This window comes from Rana temporaria, chromosome 4 (genome assembly GCF_905171775.1).
Source record: "Rana temporaria chromosome 4, aRanTem1.1, whole genome shotgun sequence".
Lineage (NCBI taxonomy): Eukaryota > Metazoa > Chordata > Amphibia > Anura > Ranidae > Rana > Rana temporaria.
This window is the reverse complement of record NC_053492.1, coordinates 119,278,884-119,305,454: the sequence shown is the minus strand read 5'-3', so window position 1 is coordinate 119,305,454 and position 26,571 is coordinate 119,278,884. Positions and strand designations below refer to the sequence as shown.

Here is a 26,571-nt window from a genome sequence, read left to right as displayed (position 1 = left end):
GTATGGAATCTGTTCCCCTTCCGTCTGGCGGATCAGATCGGATGAAAGTCGAATGCAAAATGTACAGGCAGCCCGTTTACATCCCACCCCCGTAGGGAAAGGCGAACTGTTGTCTGTGTCCGCTCCGCTTATGTGTCATGTCATTCACTTGCTCAGCGGGGATTAGTGGAAAGATCCTTTGCTGAGCAGGCAGATTCAGCTGGACCGTATCCGCGGATAAATTCTCTCGTGTGTATGGGGCCGGAGAGTGTGAAATAGCCCTAATAATATTCTTACCGGCACATAAAAATCCGGCACTTTTACATGGAATTCCAGGCAAACAGCTAAATACACAGGTATAATACATCTATGGGGGCTGCATCACCTGCCAAAGGATTTGTGTTGCTGTTCATCCAGTTCCAAGATTTACACTGCTCAGTCACATATCACAGACCAGGTTTTCTTCTGCTGAAGTTCAGTAACATATAGGTTTTGTCCCTCATGTTTTTCTCTCTTTCTCCTTTATCTAATCTCTTTTAACTCTTTCTTCCTATTCACATAGAACCACCCATATACTATTACTGTATATCAAGTCTATGCTACTCTGTTTATCTTTTCCTCACCTAATGGTAGATGACTGGTTATAACACTTATTATAATCTTCATTTACAATATTTGCCATGTATGTACCAGTATTTTTCACATAATTGATATTTTCTATTGAACATGTACAATACTGATAACAGCATATGTGGGATGTGTTCTAAACCAATACCCAATGTCTGTATATTGCCTTGGATTTTTTTTTCTTGTATGTTATTTTACATATATTATAATTGTACATATTTCATAACCTGTACAATTCACACAATTTAATCTTAAAAACCTAACTAATACAAATACTACATAAACAAATAATGCATTGGGTGCTGTACCTCTTCAACACTGGCATTTTCCTTTTAGACAATTTGATGCACAAGGCCCTTTGGCAGAGGATAGCGGGCCTCAGATTATCTAACTCTGTATTAAAAAATACATTTGCTGCCAAGTATAACTAATAGAACATGCCCATGTACAGAGAAGACAATATATGTAAAATAAAGCTTTAATCTTAGCCTCAGCAAAGGAATTCTTACCTACGTCTCCTATTAAGGTTTTCCATGAATCTGCTGGCGCAGGGTAGATGGTTGGCAGTGCCTCTGGGGTAGGGGTGGCACAGTCAGTAGAGGAGGGACTGTCTGCTATAGGATTGTTAGAATCTTCAGAGTGAGGATATTCCCTGTAAAGAATAAAATCTACAATTAGCTAACACAATCAAATATTTGAGAAGATTTACCATAAACTTGGGCTACAAAAAATACATAACAAAAAGGGGGAATAAGGTTGGGACTTTACATGAGGCATGTGATAGAACTACCACAGGCCTCCCATCCCTGTAAATGGATAGAAGGGGGGGAGGTTTTGGGACTTTAAATGAGATGTGTTTTTAGCAGTATGCGATTGGATGGTAACTTTGAGCCTGGCTATTATGGATTTTTTTTTATATTCCATATATATATTAAATTGCATACTGCTAAAAACGCATCTCATTTAAAGTCCCAAAACCTCCCCCCCTTCTATCCATTTACAGGGATGGGAGGCCTGTGGTAGTTCTATCACATGCCTCATGTAAAGTCCCAACCTTATCCCCCCTTTTTTTACACTATCCAGGGATGGAGATGTGCTTCAGGAGTGGAATAAAGTGCCTCCACAGATCCACCACTGACAGTTAATTATGCATTGTCATTTTTTGACTAGCTGACCCAGGTTGATGTGGTCCGCCTTTAGTTTGGTGGTGTTTTGGTTTGTTAGGCATGTTTGGTTCCACTCTTGCATTTCTTTTGTTTTTCCAGTGCTCTTTTTTATTAGACCAACTATAGATAGGGGCATGGTCAGGTGATCACCTGCCCCTTATCTATTGATTAGCACTCCTGTGCTCCTATTGAGGAGACTTTAAAATTCATAGTTAGGACTGCAGTACATGGAGTGCCTTGTCAGGGCCTGCAGCTTACACAGGTATTTGCAAATACATGCAACTAACCCTCTGTTTTTAATGCATACAGCTAGACAGGTTAATTTGGTTTATTACTTTTTTGGTTGGTAACTTTGAGCCTGGCTATTATGGAAACATTTTTTATATTCCAGATATATATATTTAATCGCATACTGCTAAAAACGCATCTCATTTAAAGTCCCAAAACCTCCCCCACAGAAATACATCAAGCCTTTACTTGTCTTAAGACCTTTATCAACAGCCTCTGTCATTTGAACTTCTCGCCCAAACTCCCTCTGTGGTCAGTTTTGTAGTTCATATCCTTTGAATCAAATACACAAAAGTAAAACTCTGTACTTGTATTTTCTTCTTCTTTAATACGGGGTATGAGGCTGACTACTGCATATAATAAAATCTACAGCAATGCCCATTCTAAAATGATGACAGTGCTTCTACAACACTGAAAGTAATTAATAGCTTTGTGTGTATGAAGAGCCAGATGTTGCCCAGCACTGAATTCTAAGTATATTGTGCAATTACGGTATGTTTCAAAGGCCAACTCCGATTCCAGAGGTTCCACCTCTATAAACTTTTTACTGCTTTTTGTGCTACCATTTTGGAGATTAATTCTCCTTTCATAATTGACAGGGGTATTGGGGGGGGGGGGGGGGGTGGAACTCCCCAAGTTTAGCACAATTTTATATAATGCTAAATAGAAAATTAAAGGGCCTATAATGATCTACAGGGTGGGCCATTTATATGGATACACCTTAATAAAATGGGAATGGTTGGTGATATTAACTTCCTGTTTGTGGCACATTAGTATATGTGAGGGGGGAAAAATTTTCAAGATGGGTGGTGACCATGGCAGCCATTTTGAAGTCGGCCATTTTGAATCTAACTTTTGTTTTTTCAATAGGAAGAGGGTCATGTGACATCAAACTTTCACAAGAAAAACAATGGTGTGCTTGGTTTTAACATAACTTTATTCTTTCATGAGTTATTTACAAGTTTCTGACCACTTATAAAATGTGTTCAATGTGCTCTCCAGTGACATGCGGTGCTAAGCTGTGGGCTCTTGCTGAATGAAGCTAGGACAGCCACTGATGTTTCTTCATTAGACCCCTTTCACACTGGATACGCCTATAGCGGAGCGTTAAAATCGCGGTAAAATAGCGGATTTTACCACGATTTTAACGCTATGATGCTATGAGCAAGAGATTTTTTTATGATTATTATATATGGTAATGTTGTTTGGATAAATGTATGTTCTAGAATGTTGATAACTCTGGAACGGAATAATGTTTGTAAACTTTTTAAAATTTCTTTAAAAGAATTTCTAAATTAAAAAAAATAAAAATTGACAGGTGTCAAACAATACAGGAGCTGAGGAGAAATCTCCTTAGCGTGTTGACAGTGACAGCAATAAGAACATATACTGTATTTTTAGCATAACATTTTTATTGCTATTTTTGTATTTGAATTGCAAGAATTTGTGTCAGCCTATGCTATAATAGATATTTGTAAGCCCTACATAGGAATTAATGCCAAAAAAAGATTGTTGAAAAGGGAGAGTTTTTGAGATATCATCATTGTTGATTTAAAAAAAAACAAAACAGTATTTTGCTGGGACTTGCTGAGTATTGTTTTTACTTATGTATCAGTCTTTTTTAATACATTATTGAACACTATATTTTATTTGTTGCTCACATTTTTACTATATCTGATAAATAATTATTTCTGGGTAGGAATCCAGTTTTCTTTAAAAAGTTGAACGTTATATGGCCTAGAGTAAGAGCCGGTTCACACTGGGGCGACTTGGGATCCGACTTGAAGTCGCCTCAAGTCATCCCAAGTCGCGCTGTCGAGAAAAACAATGCAAGTGAATGGGAGCGGTTTTAATACACACGACTAGAGTCGCTCCTGTACTACTTCAATCCGACTTGTAGGCGATTTGTACCCATTGATTTCAATGGAAGTCGCCTCCAAGTCTGATCCAAGTCTTAACTGAAGCGACTTTCCAGGAAGATAACATACATTTCTCAGGCAAACCTCTCCCTCCCTCCCCTAGAGCTGATTTTTGTTTGATTGGCCACTGGAAAGTCTCCTGTCCTGGAGACGACTTCAAGTCGTGTTGTAAATCGCCCCAGATCACCCTGTGGTTCATGCTCAAGTCGTGTCGGAGTCGCCTCTGAAAGTCGCGCTGGAAGTCGTGTCGCCCCAGTGTGAACCGACTCTAAAGGAATGCAGCCAATCTAAAAGTTGCATATTTTGTAAACACGCTGGTAAAGAGATATAATTAGCATATACAGCCATGGCCAATATTATTGGCTCCCCTGCATTTCTGTCAGATAATGCACCACTTTGCCCCAAAAATTGTTGCCATTACAAATGTTTACGCATTCTCATGTTTATTTATTTTGTTTGTATTGGTATGACACAATAAAGTGGAGGAAAAAAAAACCAAATGTGACACATTCCATGCAAAACACCAAAAATGGACTGGACAAAATTATTAGCACCGTCTCAAAATTTTAAGAAATTATTGCTTTCCAAGTTTGTGATGCTTCTGTAATTTGTAATTAAACTCACCTGTATCAATTAACAGGTGCTGACAATATAGGAATCGCAACAGCAACAAGTTAAAGTGGTAAAAAATGTACTCAACCTTCTTTTTATTGTATGTCTCTGTGTGCCACACAGACCATGGAGAAGAGAAAAAGCAGCAAAGCGTTGTCTGAGGATTTGAGAACAAAAAATTTGGAAAAGCATGGACAATCTCAAGGTTAAAAGTCCATCTCCAGAGATCGACTTCGATTTCCACTGTGTGCAACATTATCAAGAAGCTTATAGCCCATGCCACTGTAGCTCAGTGTTTCCCAACTCCAGTCCTCAAGGCACACCAACAGGTCATGTTTTCAGGATTTCCATCAGATGAAACGGCTGTGGTAATTACTAAGGCAGTGAAACTGATCAAATCACCTGTGCAAAATAATGGAAAGCCTGAAAACATGACCTGTTGGTGTGCCTTGAGGACTGGAGTTGGGAAACACTGCTGTAGCTAATCTACCTGGATGTGGACAAAAGAGAAACATTTATAAAAGAGTTTGCCAAAAGAAGCCAAAACCCTTTCGATAGAATGCTCTGTGGACAGACGGAAAAAAAAATTACAGCTTTTTGGTAAAGCCCACATCATTCTACTGTTTTCAGAAAAAGAAATGAGGCCTTTAATGAAAAAAAAATACAGTCCCTACAGTCAAACATGGTGGAGGTTTACTTATGTTTTGGGGTTGCATGCAGCTTCATGGACTGGATGTCTTGACTGTGTGCATGACATTATGAAATTAGGAGACTACCAAAGAAATCTGGGGTGCAATGTAGGGCCCAGTGTCAGAAAGGGGGTTATTGGATAAACAACCCCTGTGCCTGCTGCTGCTGTCTGAAGAGGTTCACCACAGTAACGTAAATGTCAAAAAGAGCTTCCCCCTCTTCAGAGAAGACAAACATGTTTCACAATGTCCAGGTTTTGCAATACCGTTCATGTTTATGTTGTGCTGTAAGCACGAGATCCTCCATTTTATGTATGTTTTCAACACTGTTAAGCCAAAGGCTAACTGTCGGTGGCTGTGGGTTCTTTCAAAGTAAAAGGAATACAGGACTTGGCAGCATTGAGGGGATGAAGAATAATAGATCTTTTGTATATTTTAGCTGGAATGTTTGAAACATGTAGAAGAAAAAAGGATAGTTCTTCCTGAACCTCATAATTTGTAAAAAAAATGTGAACAATCCTCAGGACTTCTCTCCAGAACTTATCGAGTTTGGGGCAGGACCAGAAGATGAATAGCAGTGTTCCCTGTTCCTCCAGACACCTCCAGCAGCTATCTGTTGTATCCGGGAAGAACTTATGCAAAAAAGTCGGTGTGTGATACCAGCGTGTCAGGATTTTAAAGTTAGTTTCCTGGATCCTTGTGCAAATTAAGGATTTAAGTGAAAACCTGAAAATGTTGTTCTTCTGATCTTGAGTAAAAGTATGGCCCAGGTCAGCCTCCCATTTCATAATGCAGGACAGGCAGGAACCCTCCGGTTATCCACTTTTTTGTGTCATACCAATACAAACAAAAGAAATAAGCATGAGAATGTCTAATTTGTACATTTGTAATTGCAACAGTTTTCTGGTGGAAGTGGTGCATTATCTGACAGAAATGTAGGGGTGCCAATATTTTTAGCCATGACTCATGGTCAAGAACAGTTATGCCTTGTACACACGATCGAAATTTCCGATGAAAAAAGTCAGACGGAATTTTTTCATCAGATATTCCGACCGTGTGTGGGCCCCATCTGACTTTTTTCCGTCGGAGTTTAGAAATAGAATATGTTTTATTTTTTTCTGATGGAAATTGGAAATTCTGATCGTCTGTGTGGAACTCTGACAGAGAAAAAAACATGCATGCTCAGAATCAATTTGACGCATGCTCGGAAGCATTGAACTTCCTCTTTCTCGGCTTGTCATAGTGTTTTACGTCACCACATTTTGAACGGTCGAAATTTGGTCTGACAGTGTGTATGCAAAACAGCTTGAACGGAATTCCAACAGAAAATTTCATGGGATTTTATCCCAACAATTCCGATTGTTTGTACAGGACATTAGTAAGTAAAATTAAAAATGTATTGTTCACATACTGTATGTAATAACAGTATGACAGAGTATAAACATATAAATACAATAATTGTTTTTATTTATATTTATGTAACCAATAAACAATTATTAAAAACTACCTGGTGTTTTTTGTTATTTTTACGTTTTTATCTGCTAACTGTACTTCATATCACAGCTAACATGATATGTAGCTCATCAAGTGTCCTTTGGGATAGTGGAAGAGTTGAGCTTTACAATACAATTAGACCAGACAATAAAAAAAATTGTTTGGTATATGAATCTTTATGGTTGTGTCTTGTTTATCTACTGTAATAGCATGGCCCTAATGATACAAGATTGTGAACCGTGGGAGGAGTAGAGTCAAGCCATTTGATTTATTTACCCGCAAGATTCAAATATGTTACAATTTATTGAGTCCCATTATTTGACAACTTTGTTTTATAGTGTGGTGGAAAATCATTAACTGCAGGTCAAGAGATATAGTTTTGTCAGTTATTGTAGTCGAGTAGTCTATTGAGGTTTCCAGAAAAATTTCATGATGGGGCATTTCCACAGGAAGCAGTTCAAATTTGGGAATGGTATTTTATATTTGGGACAATAACTGATCCACCTCTGTGGTGTTTTTTTTAAAAGTTATATTGTTAGGTCCGATAGGCCCCATCTTTTATTCTAAACTGTATTTCTCTCTGAGTTTTGTCAATTATCACCTTGCATAGGACATTTGTAAACGTATGCAGAGAAAATAGAAATCTGGGGCATATTAGATACGCTAAACACCCTTAGGCCTCAGGAGAGCGAAGTGAGATGTGAAAGATATTTAAAGGATAGAAAGATGTCTAACTGAATCCTTAAAGCCCTGTACACACGGTCGGTCCAAACCGATGAAAACGGACTGAAGGACCTTTTCATCGGTTCAAACCGATTGTGTGTGGGCCCCATCGGTCAGTTATCCTTCGGTCAAAAATTTTAGAACTTGCTTTAAAATTGAACCGATGGACGCCTAACCGATAGGTCAAAACCGATGGTTAGTATGCAAAAGCATCGGTTAAAAACCCGCGCATGCTAAGAATCAAGTCGACGCATGCTTGGAAGCATTGAACTTAATTTTTCTCTGCACGTTGTTGTGTTTTACGTCACCGCGTTGGACTCGATAGTTTTTTTTAACTGATGGTGTGTAGGCACATCAGACCATCAGTCAGCTTCATCGGTTAACCGATGACAACGGTCCTTCGGACCATTCTCATCGGATGAACCGACCGTGTGTACGCGGCCTAATAGTAAGTTATCTACCTATCTATGGACACTCTAATGAGATTCAAGGCTGAAGATAGTTTTATCCACATTAGTTTTTTGTTTATGGAAAGATATTCATATATACAGTCATGGCCGAAATTGTTGGCACCCCAGACATTTTTCCAGAAAATCAAGTATTTCTTACAGAAAAGTATTGCAGTAACACATGTTTTGCTATACACATGTTTATTCCCTTTGTGTGTATTGAAACAAAACAAAAAAGGGGAGGAAAAAAGGGGAGGTGTAAGAAGCTTATTGATGGTTATAGGAAGCGACTGATTTCAGTTATTTTTTCCAAAGGGTGTGCAACCAAATATTAAGTTATGGGTGCCAAGAATTTTGACCAGCCCATTTTTGGAGTTTTGTGTTACATTATGTCCAATTTGCTTTTTTTCCTCCCTTTTTTTGTTTTGTTCCAATACACACAAAGGGAATAAACATGTGTATAGAAAAACATGTGTTACTGCAATACTTTTCTGTGAGAAATACTTGATTTTCTGGAAAAATTTCTGGGGTGCCAACAATTTCGGCCATGACTGTATAGCACTGTTTAGCCTATGAGTCTGGTTTGGAGAGAAGAAATGACAGCGCTGCAAGAAGAGGGAAAGTTACAGTAACATAACCTTTCTTTACAATCACCATTGATTAACTAATCAAGGTGATCAAATGATCAAAATTACACTGAGTGGTTCTTGACCTTCTCTCTAAGACCTCAGGCTGCAGCCTGTTCTAAGAGCTGAATGCTCTTACTTTGCACAGCTTATTATAGGTTATAGGAGACAGCGTGGTCTTTTTTTAGGGTGCATTTTACTGCTGAAATTTTAGTTGGTCTACCTGACCGTGATTTGGTTTCAACAGAACCCCTCATTTTCCACTTCTTGATTAGAGTTTAAACACTGCTGATTTGCATTCTCAACTCCTTGGCTATCTTTTTATATACCTTTCCTGTTCTATACAGTTCAACTGCATTTTCTCACAGATCCTTTGACAATTCTTTTGCTTTCCCCATGACTCAGAATCCAGAAACGTCAGTGCAGCACTGGATGAAAGATGCAAGGGTCTGTCAGGAGTCCAGAAATGCATTGACCTTTTATACACACACACTAATTACAAGCAAACAGATTACAGGTGAGGAATGTTACCTTTAATAGCCATTCAAACCCCTTTGTGTCAACTTGTGTGCATGTTATCAGGCCAAAATCACCAGGGTATGTAAACTTTTGATCAGGGTCATTTGGGTAGTTTCTGTTGCCATTATGATTTCAAAAGAGTAAACACAGTTGCTTGATAATACATGACTTTAGCCATTATTAGCACTAACCATGAGTGAATGGAATGTTTTTGTTTTATCATTTATATTCTCTGAAAAATGGCCAAGAAGTCATAAATTCTGCCAGGGTATGTAAACTTATTAACGCGACTGTGTATATATACATACATATATAGTTGATATAGTTGATTCTTATGCTTTGTTTGTCAGTACAGGCATTCCCTGAGTTACAAACACCTGACTTACATACGACCTGTACTTAACAATAAGGGCAGCGTGTTGTCACGCTGGTCCCAGAAACCGCTGCACGGCCATTTTGCTGCCATGTCCCCCGCATGATATGCAGCCATGTCCCCCGCATGATATGCAGCCATGTCCCCCGCATGATATGCAGCCATGTCCCTCCATACCTAGATGCCGCCGCCGCCTAGTTAATCAGCGTGCGGGGAACATTACAGCTTTCATTTGAATAGCTGTCTGTTCCCCGCCGTGCCGCGTATAGACACTCCCCCTTGCTCGGGATTGGGCGGGTGATCTGCACTTTGATAGACGGCGGGGGGGAAGTATTGGATCGGGCATCGGGGGCATTTGCGGGAGTACAAGTACTCCCGCAAATGCTCAGTATCGGTAATCTCGGTAACGCCGCCCATGTAGTGGGAACGGCGTTGCCAAGAGGGTAAAAGTAATCTGGTACATTACTAGTTACCTCTTGTTTTGGAGGCCAATCGTTATGTAACAGCGTTTATTTAAACGCCGTTACTTGCAACACTGGAAATAGCCTCTGCAAAGCGCCTGAAAACTGCCTCCTATTTAGTGCGTCTTTTCACACTGGAGCGATGTGCTTGCGGGACATTCAGAAATTTTCAGCAAGCCGCATCTTTGGGGAAGTTTGGGAGCGCTGTATTTAGCGCTCCCAAAACACCCTGCTCATTGCAATGAATGGGCATCACTTTCAAAGTGCCTTAAAAGCGATTATTTGAAAGTGCTGCAAAACAGGAATTTTTACCCTTTTTGTTTGGGTAAAAAGCACCCCGCTAGCGGCCGAAAAGCAGTGCAAAAGTGCAGCTTAAACAACGCTAAAGCGGCCCTCGCTTTTAGTGTGAAAGTAGCCTTTCATACAAATTCAATTAAAGAACAAACCTACTAAACTGATTTTGTTTGTAACCCAGCGGCCGCTGGTATCCTGTTTTCATTCTTTCATGCAAAGGATACCAACCATCACGCTCAGGAAAGGTTCATTAATTGCATGGAAAGTGAAACATAGCAGGTATCAACAGCTAGGATCATTCAAAAACCCAACTATTACTCATACAAAGTATTTATAGTTCAGCGACTGGGTTGATGTACTATTATTATTTGCTTCAGTGAAGATGAACACAAAACAAAGAAGCCAGTCTTGTATTAAATACCATAGCTGTAAAAGGAGCTTGATATAGCTGAGTACAAAAAACATTTTATTAAAGTTGTCAGCTGTTCCTGGTTTCTTTGGACACGCTTACAACATTTGTGCATAGAGACCCCCAAATTCCAGAGTAGGAAAGCAGGATTTTGTTTGGTTGCTATTGGATGTGGAGCTTTACCAGAGCTTTTTTTCTCAGAAAATAGGTGCAGGAACTCAACCACGACCCTGTTCAGATTTCAAAAAGAGTAGAGGGGTCTTACAGGGGCATTAAATACCAGGATTGCATTACATACTGAGTGCAGAGTTCAGGGGGTTACACATAGAGTGCAGAGCTGTCACTTGTAAACACAGAAACCAGACTTCTGTTTTTACAAGTGATTGTAGTGAGCAGGCACCAAAGGGTCTGAGCCAGAGGTGGTGGAACTGAGTTCCCCCAAGTTCCCCCTGAAAAAAAAGCCCTGAGCTTTACATGCCACTCGTTGCTCTTGTTTTTTCTTCAACACATTTTCTGTTTATGAAATATGTCTGAGAATGCCTTATATCTATGAACCTTGAAATGTTAACACAGCTATCTGCAAACCATTCTCCATCCTCGGAAACTGGAAACAGACACAAAGAACAGTAGTATACTTTCATCTTGATTTACTTAAACAAAAAAGAGCAAGCATAAACCATTAGGGTGTGCTTGAATTGCAAGGTTGTATGCACATGTAAGGCATCTTACACACAGGAGTAAAAAACACTGCTTTTTTTTACTGATTTGAGATTAGATGCTTGGTTGTCTATGAAACCATGCACACATCTAAGTAAAGATCAGTAATACAGAATTGAGTACAGAGCAGTAAAACGAAAATAGAAAATATTTTATTTGAGTGCAGTAACTTAGGCCTCGTACACACGACCATTTTCCTCGATAGAATCCATCAAGAAACTTGGTGGGAGAGCTTTTTTGCAGAGGAAAACGGTTGTGTGTATGTTTTTCATCGGGGAAACTGTCGAGGAACTCGACGAGGAAAAAAGAGAACAAGTTCTCTTTTTCCTCGACGGGAGTCTCAATTTCCTCGTTGTGTTCCTCGTCGGGCTGGTTTGACGAGAAACGCGAGTGTGTGTATGCTAAGAAACCCGCGCATGCTCAGAATAAAGTATGAGACGGGAGCGCACCTTCGGTAAAAGTAGCGTTTGTAATGGAGATAACACATTTTTCACGCTGTAACAGTCTGAAAAGTGCAAATCGTCTCTTACCAAACTTTTACTTAACACGCAGTAACATGAGATTAGCAAAAGCAGCCCCAAGGGTTGTGCCAGTGGAATCGAACTTCCCCTGCCATTGTATGTGTTGTACGTCACCGCGTTTGAGAACAAGGAGATTTTGTCTTGACCGTGTGTACGTAAAGCAAGCTTGTCGAGTTCCTCGACAAGCCTAACAAGGAACTCGTCGAGGAAAACGATGTGTCTTTTCCGACAAGTTCCTTGGTCATGTGTACGAGGCCTAACTCACATAAAAATTTGTATATTACAGTGCACCTGGAAAGTATTAACAGCGCTTCACTTTTCCCCCATTTTGTTATGTTGCAGCCTTTTTCCAAAATGGATTAAATTCATTATTTTCTGCAAAATTCTACAAACAATACCCCATAATGACAACGTGAAAGAAGTTTGTTTGAAATCCTTGCTAATTTGTACAAGAAAAATTAACTGAAAAATTACATGTACATACAGTAAGTATTCACAGCCTTTGCCATGACACTCAAAATTGAGCTCAGGTGAATCCTGTTTCCACTGATCATCCTTGAGATGTTTCTACAACTTGATTGGAGTCCATCTGTGGTAAATGTAGTTGATTGGACATGATTTGGAAAGGCTCACCTGTCTATATATGGTCACATAGTTAACAGTGCATGTCAGAGCACAAATCAAGCCATGAAGTCCAAGGAATTGTCTGTAGACCTCCGAGACAGGATTGTATAGAGGTACAGATCTGGGAAAGGCTACAGAAAAATGTCTGTAGCATTGAAGGTCCAAATGAGCACAGTGGCCTCCATCATCCATAAATGGAAGAGGTTTGGAACCACCAGAGCGGGTCACCCGGCCAAATTAAGCAATTGGGAGAGAAGGGTCTTAGTTAGGGAGGTGACCAAGAACCCAATGGTAACTCTGACAGAGCTCCGGCATTTATCTGTGGTGAGAGGAGAACCTTTGAGAAGAACAACCATTTCTACAACACTCCACCAATCAGGCCTGTATGGTAGAATAGCCAGACGAAAGCCACTCCTCAGTAAAAGGCACATGACAGCCCTCCTGGAGTTTGCAAAAAGACCTGAAGGACTCTCCGAGATAATTCTCTGGTCTGATGAAACAAAGATTGAACTCTTTGGCCTGAATGGCAAGTGTAATTTCTACAGGAAACCAGGCACCGCTCATCTCCTGGCCAATACCATCCCTACAGTGAAGCATGGTGGTGGCAGCATTATGCTGTGGGGATTTTTGGTGCCAAAGGTGCTTCCACAAAGTATTGAGCAAATACATATGTACATTTGATGCAAACATTTCTGGTACAATATTTTTTATTAAAGTATTTTAGACAAATCGACAAATTCCCACGCAGGGGATACGAAAACACAGGTATACATAAAGCACATAGTAGAAAACATACTATAAAGGAACTATTCATGAATTACCACCGTCACCCCAGCCGGGGCGGGGGGCAGTGCGATATGCCTGAGCCAAGAGGCCCAGGGGCCAAAGCAGAAAAAAGGGGGAGGGAGAGGAGTTATCCGCAGAACGGGGGAGAAAGGAAAAAAAAAAGAAAAAAAAAAAAGAAAAGAAAAAAAAAAAAACCCTTGCGCAATAGAGGAAGAAGGAAAGGAAGAAAAAGGCAGAACAGCGATCAAAAGCCCGGAAACACAGAGAGAAAGAAAGAAGCCTCAGGCTGGAAAAAAGGACAAGTTAAATTTAGAGCCCCAGACTAGACAGGTGTAAACTAGGGAATGTATAGGACCACCACGGGGCCCATACCTTGAGAAATTTAGCATGAGAGTCATGGAGGACGCTAGACATCTTTTCATGGATCATAAGGGTCGTCAGGGTATTCTTGACCTCTGGGAATGGAACAGAAGGTTTTTTCCAGGCCCTCGCTATTGTCCGCTTGGCAGCGATAAATAAGTATGTAGCTAACTTCTGTTGGTGAGAGAAGAGGCCTGGAATTGGGCAATGGAGTAATGCATATCTAGCATCCTTACGGAAGGGGACATGGAATAGGGAGGATAATAGGCCAAAGACCCTTGACCAGAATCTAACTAAGCGGGGACAGGACCACCATATGTGCAGCTCATCCCCTCGCTGACCACAACCCCGAAAGCACCCGTCAGTACACGCAGGGTTCGACTTGGCAATGCGAGCTGGAACCCAGTACCAACGTAGAAGGACCTTATAGGCTGCCTCCAAAGTGGCAGTGTTGAAGGAGCATTTAGCTATGCTGGACCAGGCCTTACTCCAGTCTGCGAGATCAATAGGGGATAGATCACGCTCCCATTTAAGCACATAAGAAAGGGTAGTAGAAGAGCTACTGGAAGCAAGTAAAGAATAAATCGTAGAAATGGTGCCGCGAGCACCCGGGCAACACTGACAGATACGTTCAAAGGCAGTGATTTGATACGGGAAGGAGCCTAGGCGCCGAAGGGAGGTTATCCAGTGTCGCAACTGAATATAGCGGAAAAATTCGGTAGACGGAGCATCATGGGTCTCGTGAATCGATGACCACAGGGGAAAGGCTCGGGTGCGAAGAAAGTGGTGAACCAATGAGAACCCATGAGCAGGCCACCAAGAAAAAACATGGGGTTGTTCCGAGCCAGGCGGGAACATAGGATTATTCAGGAGGGGAAGTAGAGGCAGGAATGGAGACATAAGTTTGCCCGAGTGCCGAATCGAATCCCATAATTTCAGACTGTGAAGCATAAGCGGGCTAACAGAAGGAGGACGCAGTTTAGGGGGTAGCCATAACAAAGCCGAAATAGGAACCGGTGCACAATTGGGCACCTCCAGCAGGACCCAAAGGGGAACATCGGACGTTGCATGGAGCATGGTAAGTTGGGAAATTTGAGCCGCCCGATAATACTTTGCAACGTCTGGAACGCCCAGCCCGCCCTGCAATCTATGAGCATATAGGGTAGAACGAGAAACCCTAGGGCGCTTATATGCCCAGATAAAAGAGAGCAATCTGTTCTGGAGCGACCGTAAATAAAAAGCGGGGACCCGAACTGGGAGAGTCCGAAAAAAATAAAGAATCTTTGGGAGAATAGTCATCTTGACCGCGTGAATGATGCAAACATTTCAAACAAACTTCTTTCACGTTGTCATTATGGGGTCTTGTTTGTAGAATTTTGAGGAAAATAATGAATTTAATCGATTGTGGAATAAGGCTGTAACATAACAAAATGTAGAAAAAGTCAAGCGCTGTGAAAACTTTCCGGATGCACTGTAGAGACATATCTAAACACCAGTGTGTGATATCTGATACATTGAATAACGCTGGAAGGTGACCTTAAAAAGCAGATTTTTACACACGTCTTGCGTGTTGTCCAGCAGCACATATCAAGGCAGAGGGAGTGTGTAATGGTGCAAAAAAATGAATGGCACACCAACAACATGTGAGTGGTGCATTACAACATGTTGAGCTAATGTTTTATTGTGTCAATGGGCCCTTAATAATAGTCATGCACACTTGATGTGTTTTTACCTTTACAGTTAGATTGAGCAAAAGCCAGAAGAGCAAATCACATTTTTACTTTAGGCACAATTTAGGCAGGTAGTAACTTAGCTGATGTATACTATATTTGAGCACTGGAGAGTACATTCCATAGGACCACCCCGTAAGTATATTCCAGTGTTTACATGTAGCCTGTGTGCCCATAGTGAATCCTATGATCTGATTATTCAATGCCCAATTACATGCGCATATCTGTATGAATTTGGCCCACCACATTTTCTATTCAGAAATGATTGAAGAGCCCTAGGGCCATCCTAAAATCTTTTAAACTCAATTCTGATGAGTTTGAAACTCAGAATTACAACTTTCAAACTCTGAATTGTGTTTAAAACATTTTATGATGGCCCTAGGGCTCTTCCATAAAAAATATATATGAGAACTGGTGAATGAAAAAATTTCTTATAGGAACATTTCTTGTTGATCAGATTCCAAAATTAAAACTTAACCAAAGATGCTAAATGGTTGGTATTGGGAACAAACATTTTATTGTTAGCACACTTTTCATACATGAGCCATATATTTTGATTTAATAAAGGAAAATAGACCATGCACTTTGCAAAGTTGCACTGGGCATGTGCAGTTGCTCCAGAGCTTAGTAAATAAGCAGAATCTATGCTGACTTCCATCATACAATCATTTGCAAGCAAAAATGCTGTTTTTTAAATTTTCCTTGCACGTGATTTGGTATTCTTTGCAAAGTGCAGATTTACCTCATTTACTAAGCTCTGGAGCAACTGCACTATGCAAAGAGAACAGTCTATTTGCCTTTAGTAAATCATCCCCTAAGTGTCTGTCCTCAATGAGCATTCTATAAATGGAAATCATAAAAAAACACAGCTTGATAGCATTTACAGTAGCTGACACTTCTCAGGTTTATGTGTTTGTCGGGCTCCATAGGGACAGAAAATATGTTTTTATATAAAGAACAATGTTTTCAAGCTGTCCTACCGCCTATATTTTGTTCTCCAATTGGCTACAAACATCTGTGTAGAGATGCAATTTCCACCATTTATTTAATGACAACTGATTTATCTAGGTTCTGTTGCTAATTAATGAGCTACTATCATTGAATGTATTGTGAAGAATTTATAATAAGTAAGCATTTAAAATACCTTCAATTTACCTTAATTTTTTTTTACTTGGTGACAGGGTCTCTTTAAGAATGCTACTAGTAAATATCCTACATATTTTAGGTTTACTTTTGATAATAATCCTAAAAGACCAGGCTTAGGCTTTATGTTCACTAGCCTACATTTACAGCGTCCACGGGAAAACGTAAAAAGCGTCGAAATTGCGGCAAAACGTGCTACGTTTTTCCGCTTTTTGCATTTTCCTGCAGCCGGCCATCAAAACGTTCCTATCCTGAAGGCGATTCATTAGAGGGAGGTTGAAGCTCACCTAAACAGAGAAGCTCCTTAAAGGGGTTGTAAACCTTTGTGGTTTTTCATCTTAATGCATCCTATGCATTAAGGTGAAAAAACTTCTGACAGTGACCGACCCCCCCAGTCCCACCCCATTTTACTCACCTGAGCCCTTCGTTCTCTCGGCGGAGACGCGTTCTTCCTCTCTGTCTGGTGTTCTCGGCTCTTGATTAAATAGATTGATAGCAGCGCAGCCATAGGCTCCTTCTGCTGTCAATCAAATCCAATGAAGCAGGCGCTGGGGGGCGGGGCAGACGCTGGCATTCTGTGTCCATGCACACAAATGCTGGACTCAGGAGCTTGCCCGCAAGGTAACCCCCCGAGAGAGTGCTTCTCCCAGGGGGTTAACCGATGTGAGAAGGAGCTGCGAACGCCGCTGAGAGACCCCAGAAGACGGTGATCAGGGCCACTCTGTGCAAAATGAACTGCACAGTGGAGGTAAGTATGACATGTTTGTTATTTAAAAAAAAAAAGGTTTACAATCACTTTAACTCTGCTAAAATCCTCTATGTGCATTGACACATAGGGGTTGATTTACTAAAGGAAAATAGACTGTGCACTTTGCAAAGGGCAATTGAACCCTGCAAGTGCAGTTGTGCCAGAGCTTAGTAAATGAGGTAAAGCTTCACTTTGCAAAGAATGCCCAATCATGTGCAAGTTAAATAAAAAAACAGCATTTTTGCTTGAACTCGTTCGGATAATGGAAGTCAGCAGAGCTTCTGCTTATTTACTAAACTCTGGAGTAACTGCTCTTGCAAAGTGCAACTGCACATTCTATTTGCCTTTAGTAAATCAACCCCATAGACTTTTATGGAGTTGAGTTTTAGAGTTTCCCTGCTTGTAACTTAAGTTTTGAAGCTCCCACGTAGGCTAGTGTACATGAAGCCTTAAACAGTACAGTACGATGAAAAATTCTATTGTAATTACCGCAGGCGCTACAAAGTATCCAAAAACAAGACAAGTCAAACAAAATCTTAAAATTAACAAAACAGTGTTTATAAGTACACAGTGAAACAGAACAGATGAAGTCACGGTTTCAAATACTATGCCTCTTTCTGACAGCAAAAGTTTTGGCACTGTTTATCTGTTACAAAGTTCCATTTACTCCACTGTAATTTAATAGACCAGCGTTTCTTGTTAAAATAATAATATATATGTATATAGATGCAGTGGCTTTGGCCAATTATGGCTCAGGGAGTTTAGTACACGCCCCACACTATAAAAGGCTGCGGTGGTTAAAAGAGAGAAGACAGAGAAAGAGAGAGAGAGAGAGTGTAATTTTTAGTAGGTAGATAGAGCAGGCAGGCAGGCTAGTCAGTTAAAGTTACAGTGTGTAGAGGATATATATGCATCCCAGGTGTTGTATATATATTTATACACTGTAAAGTTTAGCTAGATCTGCACTTCCTAATTTACTGGCAGGCAGGTGATTGTGCTAGCTGCAGTATTCTCACATGGTGTACTGCCTGTGTCCTCTGCAGTGTGCACCTAAAGCTAGGTGGTGTGTACTGCCTGTGTCCTCTGCAGTGTGCACCTAAAGCTACGTGGTGTGTACTGCCTGTGTCCTCTACAGTGTGCACCTAAAGCTACGTGGTGTGTGTACTGCCCATGTCCTCTGCAGTGTGCACCTAAAGCTATGTGGTGTGTGTACTGCCCGTGTCCTCTGCAGTGTGCACCTAAAGCTACGTGGTGTGTGTACTGCCCATGTCCTCTGCAGTGTGCACCTAAAGCTACATGGTGTGTGTACTGTCTGTGTCTGTGCTATTTTTCTCAATGATTTTCATCCATATTGCAGGGACCAGACATTACATTAAAGCCGCAAGCAGTTTTAAATGACTTTTTTCTTATAGTAATCTAATTTTGTGCAGGGACAGTTCTAACGTGCCACTTCACAGGCATACTATAGACACCCAGCAGGTACGATATTCAAAGGAATTTTTCATTTTTTTCACTTTAACCATCATTAAAATCACTGTTCCAGAAAAAACAACCGTTTTTAAAACTTTTTTTCCATTGATACATGTTCCATGGGGCAAGACCCGGGTTCTCAAAGACGTTTTACGACAATAACTTGCATATTAGGCTTTAAAATGAGCACTTTTGAATTCTAAATGTTCGCGCGAATGGTCGGTCCGTTCAAAGGTTCTGGTGCGAACCAAACGGGGGGGTGTTCGGCTCATCCCTAATCATTATTGATTAAAATGTTCACAGCTCGGATGTCCCTGTAAGTGAGGTGCTATACAAACTGTCAGAGAAAGACAAAACACTGGTAACAGAAAACTGTGAGCAACCCAAGAATACTCTTTTTACTAGCAAGTTCATACACAGATTGAAAAATTAGCTAGACCCAATGAGTGACTTACACCTCTTTAGTATTGTCTTAAAGGTGGCAACAAAAACTAGAACCAAATTTAAACATACATAGTGCTGGCAAATACCAGAAAATAGCCACTTACGAAACACCTTGAATCCCTTTTTTCCTAAAATAGTAAGTTAGGTGGACCCTGGATCTGATAATGTGCAAGGAAATTTGGAAAAGTATGGCCTCTTCTTCACTTGATTGGGTGTTTGAAATGAACACTAAAGCCTGGTATACACTAATAGTTTTTTTTCTTTCAATCTCCATTTTGACAGGTACCCGCTCCCACTTCCGCTCCATCCACCTAGGCAATCTGAAGCGGAAGATCTCCTTCCCCCTCCCTCCTAAAGTCTTCTGGGACACATGACAGGTCCTAGAAGATGGCTGGACCATTCACTGTGCGCAGCGCCACTTGTGCATGTACACTGTGCACCCAGCTGTGAATCCGCAAGCAGTCACAGCTGGGTGCCCATAGTAAAGAAGCTGGCGAGAAGACACAGGGAGAAAACGGCTGGGGTAAGCACACAGCTGGACCATGGGGCAGGTAACTGGCTGTTTATTAAAAGTCAGCAGTTACAGTTTTTGTACCTGCTAAGTTTTAATTTTCACTTAAGAGACTGGAGCTCCTCTTTAAGCATACAGGGAGTGCAGAATTATTAGGCAAGTTGTATTTTTGAGGATTAATTTTATTATTGAACAACAACCATGTTCTCAATGAACCCAAAACACTCATTAACCTCCCTGGCGGTATGATTCTGTCAGAAAAAACATGCTAAAAGCGGTACCATTATTTGCAAGGAAATTTGGCGTTTTATATTGTAGGTCTGTAATTTTTAGAAATAACTCACTTAAATCTGACCAAACAAGATTCTAATAGGCATCCCAGGTATGACATTTTTTTAAAAACAAAATTATAAATTATAATATAATAAATAATTATAAATAATTATAACAAATAATAATATAATTATAATAAAAATTATTCAATAATGTAATCAAATCAAAATCACTGAAATTTGCTCAGTTGCAGAATTGTTGCTGTCATTATTTTTTTTTTTTATGACGAATTTCCCCACAAATCGCTATCGCACAATTCTGCAAGTGATTATAATTTATTATCGCTGTTTTTTAGCTGATCTAAAACTATTTTTGACATAAAGGGACACTTTTGGTTGCTATGGACAATCTACAGTTTGCAGGGAGAAAAAAAGGTTTTTATTATATAAAATGACATGCATGACACAGGACAGACCACTAGGGACAAGGGGGGTGTGTTTTTTTTACATACAGTACTGTAATCTATAAGATTACAGTATACTGTATGTAATGTGTTTGTTTACTTTTTTGAATTTGGCGCCGTTCTCCGTCCCCGTGCGTCGTAACGTCGCAGGGAACGGAGATCGGCGTCACACGGAGGCACTGTGTGAATCGAGCGAGGTCCCACTCGCTCACACAGCGCGGTGGCATCGCTGGATCCAGGGACAAGGTAAGTAACTTGTGCCTGTGGATCTAGCGAGGCGATCCCGAGTCTGACTCGGGGTTTCCGCTCGCAGCAGGAAAATCTAACCCCGAGTCAGACTCGGGAAGACCGCCAGGCAGGTTAATATCAAAGCTGAATATTTTTGGAAGTAGTTTTTAGTTTGTTTTTAGTTTTAGCTATTTTAGGGGGATATCTGTGTGTGCAGGTGACTATTACTGTGCATAATTATTAGGCAACTTAACAAAAAACAAATATATACCCATTTCAATTATTTATTTTTACCAGTGAAACCAATATAACATCTCAACATTCACAAATATACATTTCTGACATTCAAAAACAAAACAAAAACAAATCAGTGACCAATATAGCCACCTTTCTTTGCAAGGACACTCAAAAGCCTGCCATCCATGGATTCTGTCAGTGTTTTGATCTGTTCACCATCAACATTGCGTGCAGCAGCAACCACAGCCTCCCAGACACTGTTCAGAGAGGTGTACTGTTTTCCCTCCTTGTAAATCTCACATTTGATGATGGACCACAGGTTCTCAATGGGGTTCAGATCAGGTGAACAAGGAGGCCATGTCATTAGTTTTTCTTCTTTTATACCCTTTCTTGCCAGCCACGCTGTGGAGTACTTGGACGCATGTGATGGAGCATTGTCCTGCATGAAAATCATGTTTTTCTTGAAGGATGCAGACTTCTTCCTGTACCACTGCTTGAAGAAGGTGTCTTCCAGAAACTGGCAGTAGGACTGGGAGTTGAGCTTGACTCCATCCTCAATCCGAAAAGGCCCCACAAGCTCATCTTTGATGATACCAGCCCAAACCAGTACTCCACCACCACCTTGCTGGCGTCTGAGTCGGACTGGAGCTCCCTGCCCTTTACCAATCCAGCCACGGGCTCATCCATCTGGCCCATCAAGACTCACTCTCATTTCATCAGTCCATAAAACCTTAGAAAAATCAGTCTTGAGATATTTCTTGGCCCAGTCTTGACGTTTCAGCTTGTGTGTCTTGTTCAGTGGTGGTCGTCTTTCAGCCTTTCTTACCTTGGCCATGTCTCTGAGTATTGCACACCTTGTGCTTTTGGGCACTCCAGTGATGTTGCAGCTCTGAAATATGGCCAAACTGGTGGCAAGTGGCATCTTGGCAGCTGCACGCTTGACTTTTCTCAGTTCATGGGCAGTTATTTTGCGCCTTGGTTTTTCCACACGCTTCTTGCGACCCTGTTGACTATTTTGAATGAAACGCTTGATTGTTCGATGATCACGCTTCAGAAGCTTTGCAATTTTAAGAGTGCTGCATCCCTCTGCAAGATATCTCACTATTTTTGACTTTTCTGAGCCTGTCAAGTCCTTCTTTTGACCCATTTTGCCAAAGGAAAGGAAGTTGACTAATAATTATGCACACCTGATATAGGGTGTTGATGTCATTAGACCACACACCTTCTCATTACAGGGATGCACATCACCTAATATGCTTAATTGGTAGTAGGCTTTCGAGCCTATACAGCTTGGAGTAAGACAACATGCATAAAGAGGATGATGTGGTCAAAATACTAATTTGCCTAATAATTCTGCACTCCCTGTACATCCGCATGAGGAGCATGTTTTGCCTGCATGATATACACAGGTTTTCCGTGCATCCCCATGCAGGCTGTTACACTTATGTCAATTGGAACACAGAGCCTACGCAGACACAGGCACTGCTCCTAAACTGATCTGTGTGTGGGTGTGTGTTCCCAAAATTACATTTTCTGCATTCGAGGACAAGCAGCCACACCTGCATGAATGACAAATTGGAAGCAGCGTCTGTGTCCTTGCAAGTTTAGGAAGTATTCGCTGTACCTATGGGTAAGGCGGCTTACCTGTAGGTACAAGTGATAAAGCTGAGTTTACTACCACTTTAAGGTAGGTGTGGTGTGTTAGCTCTCCTGTTTATATTCTGTGTGCAAAAAAAGCATTTGTACTGGAAAAGTTGTATTTTTTAAATTGAATCCTTTTAGATTCATGTGCATCTGTGCTTGGGGAACTGTGATTATTGACTGTGAGTATTTTGTGGGTACAAAAACTGCAGCATAAACTCTGTTTATAGTTGTTTTGATGACGGCAGAAGAGGGAGCATAAAGCCAGCAAAAATAGGATGCAGGGAAAGCACGTGTTAATAATTCATAGCGCAGTTAAATGAAAAGTTTGCTTTAAGATTTGAAAAATGAAAGTGCACCACTCAGAAATAAACAGCAACCCTGATGTAGTCCCATTAAAATGATCAAGTAGGGAATTTACAGTATGCGGGTACAGATCACAACAGAAGGTCAAAAGTCCCAAATGTCTAATAAGACAAAGCCTGCCCACTCACCTATTTCAGAGTGGGTGTTACTGCTGAAGAGTGCTTTGCTCTTCTTCTGAGCTTTATTACCACTTATAACCTTGGAAATGATTAAAGAAGAAGTACAGCCAAAGCTAATTTGGCTGTACTTCTCATCTGTTCTGCACTCCTGTGACCCATTTTCAGCAGACAGCTCGCTATCGGCTGACGTCACAGAGCCAGTCCAGGCTCTGGAAGGATTGCTACCATATGGTCGGGATCCGCATACATGCCTGTACCGCCACAGCCCAAGGTTCTATTGAGCGTGGGGGGGGGCAGAGACCAGAGTCAGTGACTGACAGTAACCATCTCTATGCTCGGGGAGCTGGGACTAGAACCAAGTGATCGGCTGTGTTTGATCGCTCGGTTCTTAGTGTCGGTGGGTGACAGATGCGGCATCGGACAAATGCTGCATCCAGCTAGATAAGTATGATTCTAAAAAAGAAAGCTCATTCCCATACTTTTTTTTTAAGGAGCCATTGAATATAGTATATAGTTTGTTCAAGCTTTCAAGTGTTCTATTACTTAGTCAAAGATTTATTAAGCCTCGTACACACGACCGAGGAACTCGATGGGCGAAACACATCGTTTTCCTCGTCGAGTTCCTTGTTAGGCTGTCAAGGAACTCGACAAGGCAAGTTTCTCCATTCCCGTCGAGGAAAAAGAAGACATGCTCTCTTTTTGGCTCGACGGGATCCTTGACAGTTTCCTCGCCGAAAAATGTACACACGACCAGTTTCCTCGGCAAAAAAAAAATCCGTTTTTTGCCAAGAAACTCGGTCGTGTGTACGAGGCCTGAGGCTTATATATGATGCTTACCATGAAAAAACATCTTCTGTTGTTTTCCCGCTGAATTTATTCTTATGTGTGGATATGGCACTACTTAACTAATTCCTAAAGAATTAACAAGAGTAAAAGTGACGAAAGGGCAAAAAAGGTAACCTACTTTTTATTGCATGTGAGAATGCAAGACCTATTCTGGAAAGAAAAGCATATGCAGTGCTACAATTGTTACAGAGGGTTGATATTGTGAGCACAAAGGTGCTAGAAAAAAAACAGGATAATTTTGTTGAGAAAATAGTATATTCCATGCCGTTTACAGAACCAGCTAGCTCTCACAAACCTGAAGAGTACATTTTGACAGCAGTTATAGTAGTATAGTATAGTTTAAACCATAACTTTTTGTTTTTTTGAAAGAGTAGGAAATTGTTAGGTCTTTTTTTTCACCATCTGTGTCCGATTCAAGACTTCTTTAAAATTCAGCCTTGTAGACATATCCCTAAAGTCAGAGGTATGCCCTCTTGGGAAGATGTCTCCAGAACAAGTGTTCTCATTGGAAGATATGCCCTCTATTCCTGGTCTTGTGATAACAAACTTTGGACTTTCCTCACTTTGAGTCCCAGTAAGGGTCTGCGTCAACAGAATTGTTTTCACTTCAAGCTGTTTTTGCTTTCATACAAGTCTATGGGAACGTAATCCTGCTTGATGTAGATCTAATACTGTTCAGAAGGAAGTCAACTGGAAGTCAGATACTGTACAACTGTCAAACACTGAACGATCTCAACTGAGGTTAAACTAATGCCATCGACACAAGCCCAAAGCGCGTTGACACAAACCCTGACAATTGTCAACAGGTCAAAGGGAAAAGGTGAATCAACCTAGCACAGAAAGGAAAATGGAAATGTGAAATAGGTGTAACCCCTCACCATTCTGTGAAAAACCTAAAGTATATTTCTAAGCAAAACCTATTTTTTAGTTTTGTATAGATAGGGATTTGGTGTAAGAGTTTAGAACCTTGCCAATTTTTTTATTGCTGTCTGTGTCCCCATTGTAGAGTTTCGCCTCTCTATTTACCTTGTTGACCATTGTTATCTATAAATAAAGATTTATACAATTTTAGGATTGTTCCCAGAACAAAGTAAATGGGAAATCTGTCTTGGGGACAATTGTCTCAAAGGACAATTACCTTCACTTTGGGAGATTTCCTCTAACATCATATTGCACCTCTTGAACAGAAAGTGAATGGACCAATGGCTCTCTCTCTGATTCCTTTAACAGCACCAGACAGGTTGCCCCTTCTCTATGTTACCATTATGGAAAACTTGGCTGTTGTTATTTGCAAAAACCTATCCATACAAGGCATCATGATATGAGACTATAAACTATCCCTATATGTGGATGAAGTACTTCATTATATATACAGTACATCACTTGTTCTAGAATTAGCATCCCTTCTATTCTAAAAGAATTCTGCATCTGTGATCAACTAATTTTAGGGTCAATCAGACTAAATGCTAAATATACCTTGTATTTCCTTTCTTCAGTCAAAGGTCTCACATTTAAGTGCCAGCTTGTTGCAATAAAATATTTGGGGTTATAGTAAAACTGAAGACATTCTACAACAGAGTGCTGGCAGGATATTATCATAGAAAAGACATACGATAAATGGGTTGATTTACTAAAGATGGAGTTTGCATAATTGGGTGCTGTTGTGTATGGTAGCCAAACGGCTTCTAACTTCAGCTTGTTCAACTAAGCTTTGACAAAACATATGGAAGCTGACTGATTTCTATGCAGAGCTGCACCAGATTTTGCACTCCAGTTTTAGAAAATTAACCCCACAATGTCTCTTTTGTGATAAAATTCACCTACCTGCCTGCTTGCAGTGATCTGAGGCATGTGCAGCTCAGCGTACATCTCTGGCATGGTCCCTTGTGTGCTGGGTTGCCATCCGACACCAGCCAATGAAGTTCCGAAGATCGACACCAAGGAAGAAGATTCCAGTGCTGGCAGGGGGCCTGGGCCATTAGAGCGGAGGTAAGTAAAGTGCATTTAGTTCTGCTTTAAAATACCCTCTGGAATACCTTCTGACCATAAAGTGGAACTTTACCCATAAGAATTTGATAAAAATAATGTTCTTTAGCAAGAAACATACATTCCACAATAATAATTATGCTGCTATAATTAGTGTTTGCTGTAAATTACCTCCAGCATTGTTCCTGATTCTTCTTTCCCGAGGCTGCCATTTTGCTGAAGCCTCTAGAAATTCAGCACAGTCCCTAAAAAGGGAGCTACTGAGCATGTACAGAGCCAGGGGAGACATTGTATTACTTGATTTTAACAGTATAGGCACTTATTTGTAATGTTTTACATAGCTACGGTATACTTCCAAAAGGGGTCAACCTGATGTGATCCAGAAGGACTTTTTTTAGACGCTTTGCTATGCCCTAAATTATCTACCCCTTCTAGCTAGAACTAAACCAGATCTAAAGACCTGGGATCCTCTGACACTCTGGTGGTTTTGCCACATTAGAACAATTGCATTCCTTTACTCATTTCAAACCACCAAGACGCTGTCTAACTCACAACCAGAACGGCTCGGATGATGGAGGCAAGCTTACTGAGGAGAAATAGGAAGTGAGAAATTCAAAGAAAAGGTAAGTGAACCAACATTGCACCAGCTTAACCCCCTGGCGGTATTCCCGAGTGTGGCTCGGGGTAAGATTTCTATACCAAAAGCGGTAACCCCGAGCCACACTCGGGA

At 40.7% G+C, this 26,571-nt stretch overlaps 1 protein-coding gene across 7 annotated transcripts in view; it reads right to left on the bottom strand.

Moving 5' to 3' along the window:
* NGEF (neuronal guanine nucleotide exchange factor) overlaps positions 1-26,571 on the bottom strand; it is a 208,131-nt gene that overhangs the window by 51,182 nt on the left and 130,378 nt on the right. For all 7 annotated transcript variants that reach the window (XM_040348941.1, XM_040348939.1, XM_040348943.1 and 4 more), the window contains one exon: positions 1,116-1,258. In XM_040348941.1, coding sequence (XP_040204875.1) covers positions 1,116-1,258 — 143 coding nt within the window. The remainder of the gene's footprint in view (positions 1-1,115; positions 1,259-26,571) is intronic.